Source organism: Lontra canadensis, unplaced genomic scaffold, assembly GCF_010015895.1.
Source record: "Lontra canadensis isolate GAN:19392208 unplaced genomic scaffold, GSC_riverotter_1.0 scaffold158, whole genome shotgun sequence".
Classification (NCBI taxonomy): Eukaryota; Metazoa; Chordata; class Mammalia; order Carnivora; family Mustelidae; genus Lontra; species Lontra canadensis.
In genome coordinates this window covers 962,549-978,286 of record NW_022631152.1, presented here as the reverse complement: position 1 = coordinate 978,286, position 15,738 = coordinate 962,549, and the positions used below count along the sequence as shown (strand labels likewise).

Sequence of the window (15,738 nt, the reverse complement as noted above, 5' to 3'; positions counted from 1 at the left end):
TGCCTCTTTGGTTAGGTTTATTCCTAGGTATCTTATGGTTTGGGGTGCAATTGTAAATGGGATTGACTCCTTAATTTCTCTTTCTTCTGTCTTGCTGTTGCTGTATAGAAATGCAACTGATTTCTGTGCATTGATTTTATATCCTGACACTTTACTGAATTCCTGTACAAGTTCTAGCAGTTTTGGAGCCCACACCCACTTTTTTAAAGGCCAAATAATCCTAACATGTATTTATATATCATTTTTCTATTATATAAATGATAATTATTTCCATAATTTATATTTTCATATTTTATGTTATTAATATGTATATTCATAGCACCAAAATACATATAAAATTGGAAGTTTAGAAATAGGGGGAAAATCTGCATAATTCTATCATCCTAGTTTGATTCTATGTAATCCTTCCTAAGATTGGCCTTACATAAAAACTTACTTTTTATATTCTAATTAACATTATTTTATTGTTATTATTATTATTATTTAATATTAATCCAAAATATTTACTACTGAAAAATAAGAACAAAGTTAGAGAACTTACATGTCCCAATTTAAAAATTCACTTCAAAGCTACATAATCAAAGCAGTGTGATAGTGGCATAAAGACAAATATATAGACCAATGGAATACATAGATAGCCCAGAAATAAACTCTTACATGCATGATCAGTAGTTTTCAACAAAGATTCTAAGACCAGAGGCACCTGGGTAGCTCAGTTGGTTAAGCCCCCGACTCTTGGTTTTGGCTCAGGTCATGGTCAGGCTCCACGCTTTGCTCTTAGTCTGCTTGTCCCACTCCCTTACCCTTTACCTCTCCCTCACTTGCCTGCTTGCTCTGCCTCGAAAATAAAATCTTTCTCTTTAAGATTTTGTTTATTTTTTTTGTCAGAAAGAGAGAGAGAGAGCACAAGTAGACAGAGTGGCAGGCAGAAGTAGAGAGAGAGAAGCAAGCTCCCCGCTGAGCAAGAAGCCCCACACGGGACTTGATCCTAGGACTCTGGGATCATGGCCTGAGCCGAAGGCAGTGGCTTAACCAACTGAGCCACCTAGGCGTCCCAAATAAATAAAATCTTAAGGAAAAAAAAAAAAAAAGATGTTCAGACCATTCAATGGGAGTAAGGACAATCTGGCCAACAAATGAAGCTGGGAAACCTGGATATCCAAGTGCAAAATAATTAATTTTGAATTCCTTACACCATTAACAAAAATTAACACAAAATGGATCAAAGACCTAAATATAAGTACTAAAACTATAAAATTCTAAGAAGAAAACAGTAGAAAAGCTTCATGGCATTGGATTTGGCAACTCTTGGATATGACACCAAAACAATGTGCTGTGACTATAGAAAGGGCAGACATTTTTGCTGCACAGAAGGCAAGGGAGTAAGCTTTGTGGATGTAGGGCTGGTGGAAGGGATGGGTGAAGAATGCTATATTACTTTTTTTTTAATGGATTTTTTTTTTCCAATTTAAATCATATGGGATTTTTAAAAATTTTATTTTATTTTTTTAGTGTTCCAAGAGCTTACTTAGTACTATAATCTGTGATAATTATCCACTTATGTAAACTGGGATCATGTGACCAATCTTTTTATGAGCTAAAGGAATGGTGGGTAGCAAAGCATTCCACATAGAGGGAATACTCTATCAGAAGCTCTGAGGTAAGAGTGTGCCTGGTGTTAGAAGAACAGCAATGTGACTAGAATGGCTAGTATGAACTAGGAGAATGAAGGAAATGAAGTAGGAGATGAAGACAGGGAGGAACCAGGACAAAATTGGGTAGAGCAAGGGTTCCTGGGGTGCTGATAATATTCTATTTTTTAACTTACATAGTGGTTACATTGATTCCCTTAAGTCCATATTTAATTTCAATATGAAAATTGAGTACCTACACTTAAAATCTATTCATATTTCAGTATAGAAATGTGCCATCTATAAGGCACTAATTTTTAAACAAAAGATATATTATGTGTATTAAAAACAGAGCTTGAAGAAAATGTATCAACACAGTGAAAAAGCAGCCCACAGAATGAGAGAAAATATCTGCAATCACACACCTGAAAATGGATTAATATCCAGAATATATTAAAAACTCTTATAACACAACAACAAAACCCCAAAAAACTTGATTAAAAAATGGTCCTAAGACTTGAATACACATTTCTCTGAAGAAGATAACAGATGGCTAATAAGCACATGAAAAGATGCTCAACATATCATTAGGGAAATGCAAATCAGAACCACAATGAGCTACCACTTCATACCAAATAGGATAGCTATTAAAAAAAAAAAAAGAAAGAAAGAAAAGAAAGAAACCCAAACCAGAAAATAAGAAGTGCTGATAAAGATGTGGAGAAATTGGAAATCTTGTTCGTTGCTGGTAGGAATGTAAAATATGAAGCCATTGTGGAAAAGACTGTCAGTTCCCCCAAAAATTAAACATGAAATTACTACATGACCCAGCAATTCCATTTGTGGATGTGTATCAAACAGATTATTTGTACAACCGTCTTCATAGCAGCATTATTCACAAGAGCTGAATGGTGAAGAGAATCCAAATGTCTACTGATGAATGAATGGATAAACAAAATGTGGAATACACATACAATGGAATATTTTTGTGCCTTAAAAGGGAAGAAAATTCTAACATATGCTGCACATGGATAAACCATGAAGACATTATGCTATGTGAAGTAAGCCAGACACAAAGGGACAAATATTGTATGATTCTAATTATATGAGGTATCCAGATTAGTTAAATTCAGAGACAGAAAGTAGAACAGTATTTGCCAAGAGTGGAAAGAGGAGGAAATGGGGAGTTATTGTTTTATAGGTAAAGAGATTCAGCTGGGGATGATGAAAAAGTTCTAGATATGGATAGTAGTGACGGTTGCATAACAATGTGAATGTACTTACTGCACAGAATCATACATTTAAAAATGGTTAAAATGGTAAATTTTATGTTTTTTTTTTTAAAGATTTTATTTATTTATTTGACAGACAGAGATCACAAGTACGCAGAGAGCAGGCAGAGAGAGAGAGAGGGGGAAGCAGGCTCCCTGCTGAGCAGAGAGCCCGATGTGGGGCTCGATCTCAGGACCCTGGGATCATGACCTGAGCCAAAGGCAGAGGCTTTAACCCACTGAGCCACCCAGGCGCCCGGTAAATTTTATGTTATGTATATTTTGCCATAATGAGAAAAAACATTTTGCTAAGTAATAGTTTTTTTAAATTTGACTGGTTCTATAATTAATCCATTGAATTGGAGTATCATTACTTATTTCTAAAATGTTGGATATCGAGGTCATTTCTAATTTCTCATCAGTATAAATAATAATAAAATGAAGGCTATTTGTCTAAATGCTTTTCCTTTCATGAATAATATCCTTCAAAAGAACTCCTAGGCCAAAAGTATGCACACTTTTAAGGCTAATGACATGTGTTACTATATTGCTTTGTAAAACAGTGATCCAATTTTACAATACCACCAACAATGTATAGTGTAATAATTCTGCCACTACCATAACTTGGTCAGTAGTGTTATCATTAAAAACCAACTGGATGGTGGGGGGCACCTGGGTATCTCAGTCAGTTAGCATTTGACTCCTGTTTTGGGCTTAGGTCATGATCTCAGGGGTCCTGGGATGGAGCATGGCATCGGGCTGCATGCTCAGTGGGGAGTCTGCAGGAGATTCTCTCTCCTTCTCCTTCTATACCTCTCTCAGGTCATGCTGTATCTCAAAATAATAAATAAATAAATAAATAATCTTGAAAAAAAAACAACAACAACTGGGTGATGGTGGGGAATGATTTCTTAAGCAAGGTGTGGGTCCATAAAATATTCATTATAGTATTCCACATATTTTTGTATACGGTATTATATCAATTTTGTGTCAATTTATATTTATGCAATAAAATGATATAATAAAGTGGTATTGTACCAACTTTTGCATTAATTTGAATTTCTCTGATTACTAGCAAGATTGGACTTTTCCTGATGTGCTTATTATTTTTGTCTCCTTTTGTATCAGCTGCCTATTCACCCTCTATTTTCATAGGTCTATTACAGACTTGATATTTTTGTTACATATTTTAATAAATTATTTTGACTGTTTAGATGTTGACTGCCCTTTGTAAGCTTTGATGTATGTATTTTCTCTTTCATTTTATTTTAATTTTGGTTACTTTTCAACTTATGTAAGTTTTCCATTTTTATACTCATCTTTTCTTTGGAGATTTCTTCTTTTTTTTTTTTAAGATTTTATTTATTTATTTGACAGAGAGAGATCACAAGTAGAGAGGCAGGCAGAGAGAGAGGGGGAAGCAGGTTCCCTGCTGAGCAGAGAGAACCCGATGCGGGGCTCGATCCCAGGACCCTGAGACCATGACCTGAGCCGAAGGCAGAGGCTTTAACCCACTGAGCCACCCAGGCGCCCCTGGAGATTTCTTCTTAAACTGAATTTTAAGAAATTACCATTACTGCTGAACTGTTACTCAAGCTTCCAATCAGTCAATAATCACAAGCACTGCTACACCTTTGGGGTATAAAAGATATGTGTATTTTTAATTCTGAAAAATTAAAATGTGACCTTAAATTATTGGAATTCATCTTTGTAAGTATATTGCCCATGACAGAAATGAGTCATTATATATGATATTTCAACAACATCCCTATGAGGTAGTAAGGGGTAGATATAAATTAGTCATTTTAATAAACAGAGAAATCAAGGTACCCAGAGGTTATACAGAATCTGAATTTTACAAGGAGTTTGTAGAAATATTAGGTCTACAGCCTAAGAATTTTGGATCAATGCTTCTACCATTAGATCATATTTCCAAAACAAAATATACTCTGGGTACTAAATTCAAAATTTTTTATAACTCAATGAGGCTCAAACAGGGGCTTGAGCCAAAAGTTCAAGTTCAACTATTAATGGTGATAAGAGTATATACAGATTTTCATTTAGCCTCCCTGTAAATCCCTTGGATGGGAATATATCAAGGACTAACAACAGATGCTGACATTACTTCAAAGCCAATTGGGCAAGGTATAATTAACATGACCCTGGAAGATGACAATTGTTACATAGAAGAAAGGAAAGATATACTCACACAGTATTTAGAAAATTACCATTTGAGACAGTTTGAATTAAGATTCTGACATCAAATAGAAAACATGTTTTCCTTTCAAATCAATTTTGACTATAGCATTATCAAATGGAATTTCATCTAAAATATTTTACGAATATGTTTATAGTCACCCATATGGAATGGTAAGGGATACTAGTTTAGAATTATAAAATATTTAAGGTAGAAGTATAAAAAGCAATCCAGTCCAGACTTCTCTTTGATTGAGGAAAGTCTGAAAAAATAAAGAAATGTATTTGTCACAATTCTCCTTGATTGCAGAACCAGAGATGGACTTAGGTAGGTCTCCTTGCTCTCTCTCCAAACTACCAGCTATATTCAAAATTCTGCTCTTTTCCTCATTTAAATATCTGCCATGATTTTTTCAAAATCTGGTATTTAAAGAAAGTTCATGTTGAAAAGAAAAAGCTCTTGTTACAAAATTACTAATAAAGTATGAGAAAGCATTATTATTTGGAATTACCCATATATTACAGTGTTAAGATAAAATTAGGGGCACCTGGGTGGCTCAGTTGGTTAAGCATCTGCCTTTGGCTCAGGTCATGATCCCCAGGGTCCTGGCATCAAGCCCTGCATGGGGCTCCCTAATCATCGGAGAGTCTGCTTTTCCCTTTACTCCTCCCTCTCCCCCTGCTCATGCTCTCCCTCTCTATCTCTCTCTCCCTTTCTCGCTCTCTCCCTCAAATAAATAAATAAATAAAATACTTTTTTAAAAAGGATAAACAATTATTTGGGTTCCTTATTGAAAAATGCAGATTTTGGGCACCTGGGTGGCTCAGTAGTTAAGCATCTGCCTTCGACTCAGGTCATGATCCCAGGGTCCTGGGATGGAGTCCCGTCAGGCTCCCTGCTCAGTGGGGAGCCTGCTTCTCCCTCTACCCTACCCCCTGCTCATAATCTCTCTCTCTCTCTCAAATATATCAATAAAATCTTAAAAAGAAATGCAGATTTTAGTGGCTGGAAAATTTATATTTAATCACGGGTGTTGCAGCCTCCTCCTCCATAGTTCATAAAGTATTTAAACAAACTAAAAATAGAGATGTACCTCAGAGATATTGCTGGTTTGGTTCCAGGCCACCACAATAAATGAGTATCACAATAAAGCAAGTCAAACAAATTTTTTGGTTTCCCAGTGCATAGAAAAGTTAGTTATGTTTACACTATACTATCGTTTATTAAGTGTGCAATTTTAGACATAATTAGCATTATGTCTAAAAAACAATGTACACACCTTAATTATAAGATACTTTATTGCTAAGAAATACTAACCATCATTTAAACTTTCAGCAAGTCATAATCACGGATCACAGATAACTATAACAAATATAATAATAATGAAAAGTTTAAAATACTAGAATTACGAAAATGTGACATAGAGACACAGTGAGCAAATGCTGTTGAAAAAATGGCACCAATAGACTTGCTTGATATAGGGTTGCCACAAACCTTCAATTAAAAAAAAATGCAGGGGTAGCCTGACTGGCTCAGAGGAGTGTGTAACTCTAAATCTTCGGGTCGTGAATTTGAGTCCCATGTTCGATATAAAGATTACTTAAATGAATGAATAAAAACTTAAAAAGAATGTACTATCTGTGAGGCACAATAAAGTGAATCACAATAAAATGAGGTATGCCCATATTGCACTTTGCCTGGTAAGCTGGTAGTGACCATAGCATGTGACATTTGAGAAACTCAAAGATGGAAGAATTTTTCCATGTGCTTATTGTACTTCCTGGGGGCAGTGCCAAGGGCCGATAGGAGATGCCTTTAGCTGGGGAGTGAGTTAAGCATTATCATTGGAGGTCTTTCCTAAATTCCAGTTTTAGAAAAAGTATAGGAAAGGAATTTATAGGTTTCCTTGGAAAGATAGCCAACCTAGATACTACAATACATGGTTAATAAGGCTGGAAAATGATGGAACAATAGCTATTACAAATAGACAAATGCCACATTATTTATATCAAACAAACTTCAATGTAACAGTCAGATTATTTTTAATACTAAATAATGACATTAGTAAGGAGAATTTGTAGCTCTCCTGCTTAAAAGGAAGCATTCAAATTCAAATTCTTAAGATCTGCCAGAGTTATTTTTTAAAAAGTGCTTATTTAACCTAAATTTCTTTTTTAGACTTCCAGGGGCACCTGAGTGGCTCAGTGGGTTAAGCCTCTGCCTTTGGCTCAGGTCATGATCTCAGGGTCCTGGGATCAAGCCCCGCATCGGGCTCTCTGCTTGGCAGGGAGCCTGCTTCCCCCTCTCTCTCTGCCTGCCTCTCTGCCTACTTGTGATCTCTGCCTGTCAAACAAATAAATAAAATCTTAAAAAATAAACAAACAAAAAAACCAAATAGACTTCCAATCACACAAAGCTTTTCCTCTAGAACCTAGACGAAAATGTTATGAATTAAAAGAAAAAAGTGGGACGCCTGGGTGGCTCAGTTGGTTGGACGACTGCTTTCAGCTCAGGTCATGATCTCGGAGTCCCCGGATCGAGTCCCACATCGGGCTCCCAGCTCCACGGGGAGTCTGCTTCTCCCTCTGACCTTCTCCTAGCTCATGCTCTCTCTCACTGCCTCTCTTTCAAATAAATAAATAAAATCTTAAAAAAAAAAAAAAAGAAAAAAGAAAAAAGTATGGATAAAGTGGCTGGCTCATTCAAATAAATCAATTTGAGAGGATTACAGATTAAGTTGACAGTTTGAGTATTATAAGAAAAATGGAAGGAGGCTGAGTTTTTAGAAAAAGTTTTAGAATAACAGTGTAAGAAATTCTGGTGATAGAGTTTTTAACAGAAATAAAATAGTAGAAATAAATAGCAGAAATAAAATAGTAGCTTGTAATTCTTACACAGGGCATAAGGTGGTGCTATATTCTATCAATTCAGGTAAATTCAAATAAAAGGAAAAAGAACTGAATTTATTTGTCATATACAAATTTTACTTATTTTCATTCACAATGTATAAGGAAATGCTGAAAAGAAGCACAAATTAAAAATGGTTAACTTGAAAATTCTACTTATCAAAAGACTTAAATGTATCAGTAAAGTGATATTTTTCTTGGAACACTATAGAGAATATAATTTGTTTTGACATATAATTCTATATTATTATTAAAATTTTAGGTGAGGTAGAATTATTAAGCAGTAGATCTAGCATAGACTTAGATTGCTATCTAACTGACAAGCTGAATCAATCATCATTTTGAAAATATGAGGAATTTAATTATTTGGAGCCTTCATAAAAATTTAGACAACCACCTCTACTTTAAAATGTTTGTATTTGAATTGTTATATAGACATATATAAAACAAATGTTATATAACATATCATACCCAATATATGCATATGTTATATAACATATGGGTTTTATACAATACACATATTTAAAACACATTCTAGGAGTCTGGATGTAGGAAGTATTGCATCTCTAGAGTTTACAACTCATGGTTTGGGCTTTCTCTAATTCTAGTCAAGTCTGGCAATCAAAGCTATTCCTTTCTCAAAGAAAAATTCCTAACATTCCTTGCATATTACAAAACCTAAGTGAGCAGGATTCAGGATTAAATACAAAATAGTGATAAAGTACCTACACGTGATCTATTGAAAGGGTCTTATTTTGCTCCTGTAATTCATGTCCTTTACCAATTGTATGAATTTGTAGTTTATCGTATGATTCATGGAAACCCCATTTCAACAATTTTCTAACTTCTGAAAAGACCTTCCTCTGTCCCAATTCCATATTCCTCCACTACACATGAAACTGATGTACCCAGTGCACCGGGGTGTCTCAGTGATTGTGTCTGCCTTTGCCTGGGGTCATGATCCCAGGGTCTTGGGACTGAGCCCTGCATCGGGCTCCCTGCTCCATGGGAAGCCTGCTTCTCCCTCTCCCACTCCCCCTGCTTATGTTCCCTCTATCAATGTGTCTCTCTCTGTCAAATAAATAAATAAAATCTTTTTTAAAAAGAAAGAAATTAAGGTACCCAAACTTGTTTAAATAGATTTTAAGTATTTGAAGACAAAATTAATTTAACAGTTTTTCTAATAACTTAATCTATCGATCTTAATTAAAATAAATCACACTTATGCTAAGCAAAATAAGTCAATCCGAGAAAGACAATTATAGGATTTCACTCGTGTTGAATTTAAGAAACAAAACAGAGAAGCATAGGGGAAGGAAGGGAAAAATAAAACAAGATGAAATCAGAGAGGGAGACAAAGCTTAACAGACTCTTAATCATAGGAAACAAACTAAGGATTGCTGGGGCACAGGCAGGGGCAGGGGGAGGGGTAAGTGGATGACAGACATTAAGGAGGGCATGGGATGTAATGAGAACTAGGTGTTATGTAAGACTGATGAATCACTGAACTCTACCTCTGAAGCTAATAATACACTATATGTTAGCTGAATTTAAATTAAAAAATAAATTTTAAAAAATTTTAACTAAAAAAATAAATCACACAGTAACTATATTTATCATGAGTACTTCTCAGAAAATACTTATAAAATTCAAGAAATTTACTTTAAAATTTCAAAGTAAAATGCAAACAACTGAATCCTGCTAAATAGTAGAATCTTTAAAATTCACAGATTAAAAGAAAGTCATTTCAGCTCATCTAAGAAATATCAGATAGTAAACAATAGTGGGAAGTATCAACAACAGAAATAGGATATAAAAAGTCAGGTAAGGGGCATGTGGGTAGCTCAGTCGGTTAAGCGTCTGCTTTAGGCTCAGGGAGTGATCCCAGGATCCTGGGATCGAGCCCCACATTGGGTTCCCTGCTTAGTGGGGAGCCTGCTTTCCCTCTCCCATTACTCCTGCCTGTGCTCTCTGTCAAATAAACACATAAAATCTTAAAAAAAAAAAAATTAAAAGCTGGGTAAATAATATGAAGACTATGAAGTATTTCCAAAACACATTAAATCTTACATGAAAGCCACAGAATTTAGAACTTGACAGTATGCCATTTTCTTCTTCTTCTTTTTTTTTTTTTTTAAGATTTTATTTATTTATTTGAGAGAGAGAGCACAAATCAGGGCCAGAGACAGAGGGAGCGGGAGAAGCAGAATCCCCGATGAGTAGGGAGCCTGACTCAGCACTTGATCCCAGCACCCTGAGATCATGACTTGAGCTAAAGACAGACGCTTAACCGACTGAGACACCTAGGTGCCCCTGCCATCTGCTTTTAATCATTAATTTTTCTAGTATCTTTTATTTAATTCCTCCTTGTCATCAGCACCATTCTCTTCTCTTGATGTCTTAGATGCAAAATATAAGTTGTCTTTTGTTACACAATCACTATGGCCTATAGACTAACTATGGTGTTATCTGTTAGATCTGTTCCTTCCTTATTTTTTTCAGGTACTAACCTAGGCCTACTTGTTGTCACTCTATATCTGGATATCTCTCTCAGCCTTTCAGATAGTCTCCCTAAATTGAGGTTTCCATACATAACTTACAACAGTAACATAAGTTCTTTTTCTTTCTTTCTTTTTTTAAAGATTTAATTTACTTATTTGAGAGAGAGAGAGTGAGTGGGAAAGAGTGCTCAATGAGCAGGGACAGAGGGAAAGGGAGAAGCAGACTCTCCTCCTAAGCAGAGACCCTGACCTTGGGCTTGATCCCAGGACCCCAGATCATGACCTGAGTCAAAGGCAGACGGTTAACCTACTGAGCCACCCAGGTGCTCCAGCACCTTGAGTTCTTAAACTATACTTTTATCATGTCATTACCATATAAATACCTACAGTCATATCTTAGTTCTATAATATTAGTAACAGTATTATCTAAGTGATTACTATGTTCCTGGCACCATGCTAAATGCTTAATACATGTGAGATTATTTAAATCTTTCAAAAATACACTAAATATAATTATTCTCAATTTATAGATAAGGAAACTGAGACTCAGAAGAGCTGCTGACTAACTTAACAAGTGACAAAGCTAAAATTCAAGCATAGGCCTGTCTCTATTCAAAGCCCTTAATCAGTATCTAAACCAGTGCTTGGCCCAGAGTTATCACTCAATAAATATTTGTTAAATAAATGAGTGAATAAATGAAATACTATGCTGTACTACCATGGTATAATATTAATAGTAAGTAAATTTTAAATTTTTTAATATAATACCCATATTTTACACTAAGCAAAATAGCTGGTATATATTACCTTCTTAAGGAATATTTTTTGAGTTGAGCTACATTAAGAAATTATTAGTTAAAACAAAAAGAAATTATATTGGTAAGAGCCCCATTAACAGGAGCATGACACTGAGAAAAAGTCTTATTATGGTTTTAATATAATCCATATTAATATTTCTCCATATTGGTTAAAATTATTTATAGTTTTGAATTAGGTAAACCACAATCACTTAACTAAGTTAATTTTATGAGCATTTAATTTAGTTAAAAATACAGGAAGCTTCCATTGGTGGAAAATAATATTGCTGGAGCACTAAATATTGTGTGTGAACATGTTGGACATGCACACCAAATTGCTTAGGGTGTAGAGATTCCTAAACAGTCTGGACAAAATTCCTTGGAGATAATGTTTTAAAATTTTAATATAGAACAAATGTCACTCTCTAGCAATTTAAAGATATAAGGGACTTCAGAGTTCAATAACAAATACAGAGTTGTTATTTGAAACAAAAATGTAGCCCTTGAGAACAATCAGTTCAGTTTTCTAACAGCAGTTATAGTATGTGGTCATAACCATTTTTCCCCCTTTTACAGAGGTCTCTAGGTACACATTTTTAATGTATCCTAGCAGTTTCCAGTTAATGTTTTATATTTCTGTAGCTATTATTTTCTGTTGAAAGAAAACTAGTAAAGGTTGAGTCTAAAAAGGGAAAACAAAGAAAGAAGATCAATATTAACACTCGACAAATATTGACTTAGCACAGTGACTTTGTTGTCTTTCTCTCACAGGAATTGATATTGAATGAATGATTTATTTATAAGAAATATCTATGGAAAATATTTGTTAAGCAAAATTTAAAAATTGCTTGGCAAAGTAGATATATATAGTTTTATAAATATATATATAGCTATATATATGTAAGTTATATATATATAGCTTAATATACTTTGCTTGGCAAAGTATATATAACTAATCAATTCTTCAAAAACTTGAAAAGTCATCTCTTTCAAACTAAATACCTTTTAATAATATTCTTATTCATAATTTTTACTTTAAAATTACTAAAACTGGCCTATAGGTAGAAATGCTGTAATCCACAGAAAAATCTCAGAAAATTACTTCACAAACTTTACTAGTTCTTTGTAGACATCAAATAGTTATATATATACTTAATGTCAATTTTTTTTTTCAGAAAAATTCTTACCTATTAATTTAAGATACTATACCTTTGGGGCACCTGGGTGGCTTAGTTGGCTGGGTGACTTCGGCTCAGGTCATGAGCTCAGTGTCCTGGGATCCAACCCCACGTCATAGGGTTCCCTGCTCAGCAGGCAGTCTGTTGTCCCTCTGCCCCTGTCCCCCACTCATGCTCTCTCTCAAATAAATAAATAAAATCTTAAAAAGTAAATAAATAATATAAAATATAATACCTTTATTGAGTTTGGCTCAGTTAACTTTGAATTTCGGTTACTATTAACACCCATGATAATTGTGAAGGAAACAGATGTTTTGAACTTTCTAGTTGTTGCCATTAAAGAACTCCTGGTATCACCTGTAACAAGTAATAGTCTCACATCATGAAAAGTTATCAATACTAAGTCTATTTCTAAATACAGTGTAGTATAAAAGGCATGTCTATTAATTTCTTTCTCTTTGCTCTTCCTATTGAAATAAAGTCAGACGTTTCATATTTATCTGTCTTTAATGGTCCCTAATATATAGGCTACTAATAAGATTCTATATTTCAGTATGTCACTCTTTACCCTGAAATTTCAGTTTTAACAAAATATAATAAGCATAGCCAAGCTAAGTTCTACAATAAAATTTTTACTTCAATAGATTTTTACAGCTGAGTCTAGAAACAGTACCTAACAAAAGTTGGCTTCTCATTTGTTTTATCACTAATAAGCTTAGAAGAAAAATTTATCTGAATATGACTCTTCATTCTTGACCAAGAAATCCTTAGTGTCAAAAGTAAATACCTTTATTTGAGAATGTTTCCTGATCAGTTTTTCTTATGATTCTGGGCGATGGTTTTGGTACTGGTGATGGGTCCCTTTCAGGAGATCCTTCAGTGTGGCTTCCAAACTGCTGACGCTTCAGTTTACTGTCAACCTCCAGTTTTTCTACAGTAGTTTTGAGACATTGCTCAATGGTTGTCATGTATAATTTACAAAACTATAGGAAATAAAAAAGTAGTCCAGTGGGTAAGACATTCAATCATACATTTGGGAGGAGGCAAATGCACATTAGTAGGCAAGAGATAGACTGATAGATGGTATTTATTTCCTATTGAACTAGGTTAGTCATTTTATTTTCCTGAAATCAGACTGACCACCCCCAAGTGACCTAGTGAAATGCAGCCATGATTCAATGAGGAGGTCATACTCTGAGTGAAAATAAAATGTTACACAAAGAGAGGTGATTTATTATTTTTTTATAAGACATGTGTAGACTTGAGTTTGTTCTAAATAATTTCTATGATTCTTCTACCCCAGAAAAGGTATATTCCTGAGGATAGTCTCTATGTTTTATGAGTACATGCATGTATTTTACCTTGATTATTTCTAATATAGTCATCAGAAGACAATACTCTTCAGATTAAATTTCAATTGTAATTTGTACACAACATATTAAGTATGTCATTGCCAATATTAAAAAGATATGCTCCTTTAAAAATTCTTCTCCTACACAGTATACAAATTTACATTAACATGATCTCATGTACCTTGATATAATCGAATTTGCCATCAGCATTTACATCTGCCAAACTTATTATGGCATTTACTTCTTCATGAGTCATCTTCTCACCTCTCTGAAAAAACAAGATTTATTTTATAGAAACATGACAATCACTTTATTATGAGAGGGAAAGAGCAGAGTGGAAATTCATTTTAATTTTTTCTATAAGTCAGTTTGACTATATGGTTTCATTATAAATCTCAGAATGAGTATTATGTTGAGCAAGAATGAAACAATAAAATAAAATTTCACAATTTTACTCAATTTTGTAGAAGTATGCACTTCAGTTTACTAAATTTCAACAATATATATCATCAAACCAGTAATAATATTATCACTGAATTTAGAGTAATGATGGTTTCTCACGGTATACCAAGAATCAGAATGGATTCCCAATCCCATTTATACTTTGTTCTTTTTTACTTATCACATCTATTCCCAAATTACAAAACATTCTGGGCAGCAAATAATTGCAAAGGAACACAAGGGATTGCAACATGGGTTCAATTTTATACTTTATGTTTTATTTACAGAGCACCTTTCATCCAGAAGGATCCTTAAGTACTTTATAAACAACATATATGTGATTCATTTCACCTGCCAATGAAATAATTATTTTTAATGTGGCCTTGGTAGCCAAAGCTACATTCCAAATAGTTTTGCCAGCAATGCATATTACAAAACTATTTCACAAATCTTACCTTTGTTAGAAGTTTATAAAGGTCAGTGTGTAAAATAGAGCCATTGTCATTTACATCTAATTGCTTAAATGATTTTAGTAGTTCTGCTTTTGAAGTAGGTTTCTCCTTCCTTAAAATTATGCAAAAATCATCAAAATTCAGTTTGGCAGTTTGAGGAGTCCAATACTTATTAATGGTCTTTTGGGATGGATTTCTTCCTGCATGCTGTAGAGCTGTCCAAAAAACCAAGTGTTATTTGTTATAGTAACATTTGGGATTGGTATCTGAATGTATTTTTCTTTCCATCATTATATTATATTATAATATTATACAAAAGTACATACATACCTTGGGGGTTCATAATCTAGTGATTATCAATGTATGCCTGACTTTCAAAAATGAAAAAATATATATGTTACCAGCTACAGATTCTTGATCTATTAATACCAGAATTAAATATTTTTCTGTTCTGACAGTTGGTTCTCAACCTATATGGTTTAACTGATAACATGATTTACTTTGTAAAAGTGCCTGGAAAAAAAAGATTACAAACAATCATCCATTTAATTGTTTTGAGGACCTAAGAATAACCACAAAAAGCATTAATTATTACTTTTCTGGCCCAACAAATACTTTTTTTTTTTTAAGATTTTATTTATTTATTTGACAGAGAGAGAGATCACAAGTAGGCAGAGAGGCAGGCAGAGAGAGAGGGGGAAGCAGGCTCCCCACTGAGCAGAGAGCCCGATGCGGGGCTCGATCCCAGGACCCTGAGATCATGACCTGAGCCGAAGGCAGAGGCTTAACCCACTGAGCCACCCAGGCGCCCCCCAACAAATACTTTAATGAAATAAGGAAATCATTAATTTGAGAAAATTATTGTTAATAAGGCATATCTAAAATGTTCATCATTGCTAGATATTAGGGTTTCAAAAATATTAATCACGTCACAGATGTCAAAAAATGCACAAAATTTAGCTATTTGCAGTTATAGCCTTGCTAAAACTCAAGAATCTCAACATACTTTGAG

The 15,738-nt window shown here is 34.1% G+C and overlaps 1 protein-coding gene across 2 annotated transcripts in view; it reads right to left on the bottom strand.

Annotated features, from left to right (window-relative positions):
- Nucleotides 1–15,738, bottom strand: part of EFCAB7 (EF-hand calcium binding domain 7) — a 49,178-nt gene that overhangs the window by 27,621 nt on the left and 5,819 nt on the right. For both annotated transcript variants that reach the window (XM_032844861.1, XM_032844860.1), the window contains exons 3-6: nt 14,730–14,941; nt 14,015–14,101; nt 13,269–13,464; nt 12,717–12,838 (exon numbers count right to left, since the gene is read on the bottom strand). In XM_032844861.1, the coding sequence (XP_032700752.1) occupies nt 12,717–12,838; nt 13,269–13,464; nt 14,015–14,101; nt 14,730–14,941 (617 nt within the window). The remainder of the gene's footprint in view (nt 1–12,716; nt 12,839–13,268; nt 13,465–14,014; nt 14,102–14,729; nt 14,942–15,738) is intronic.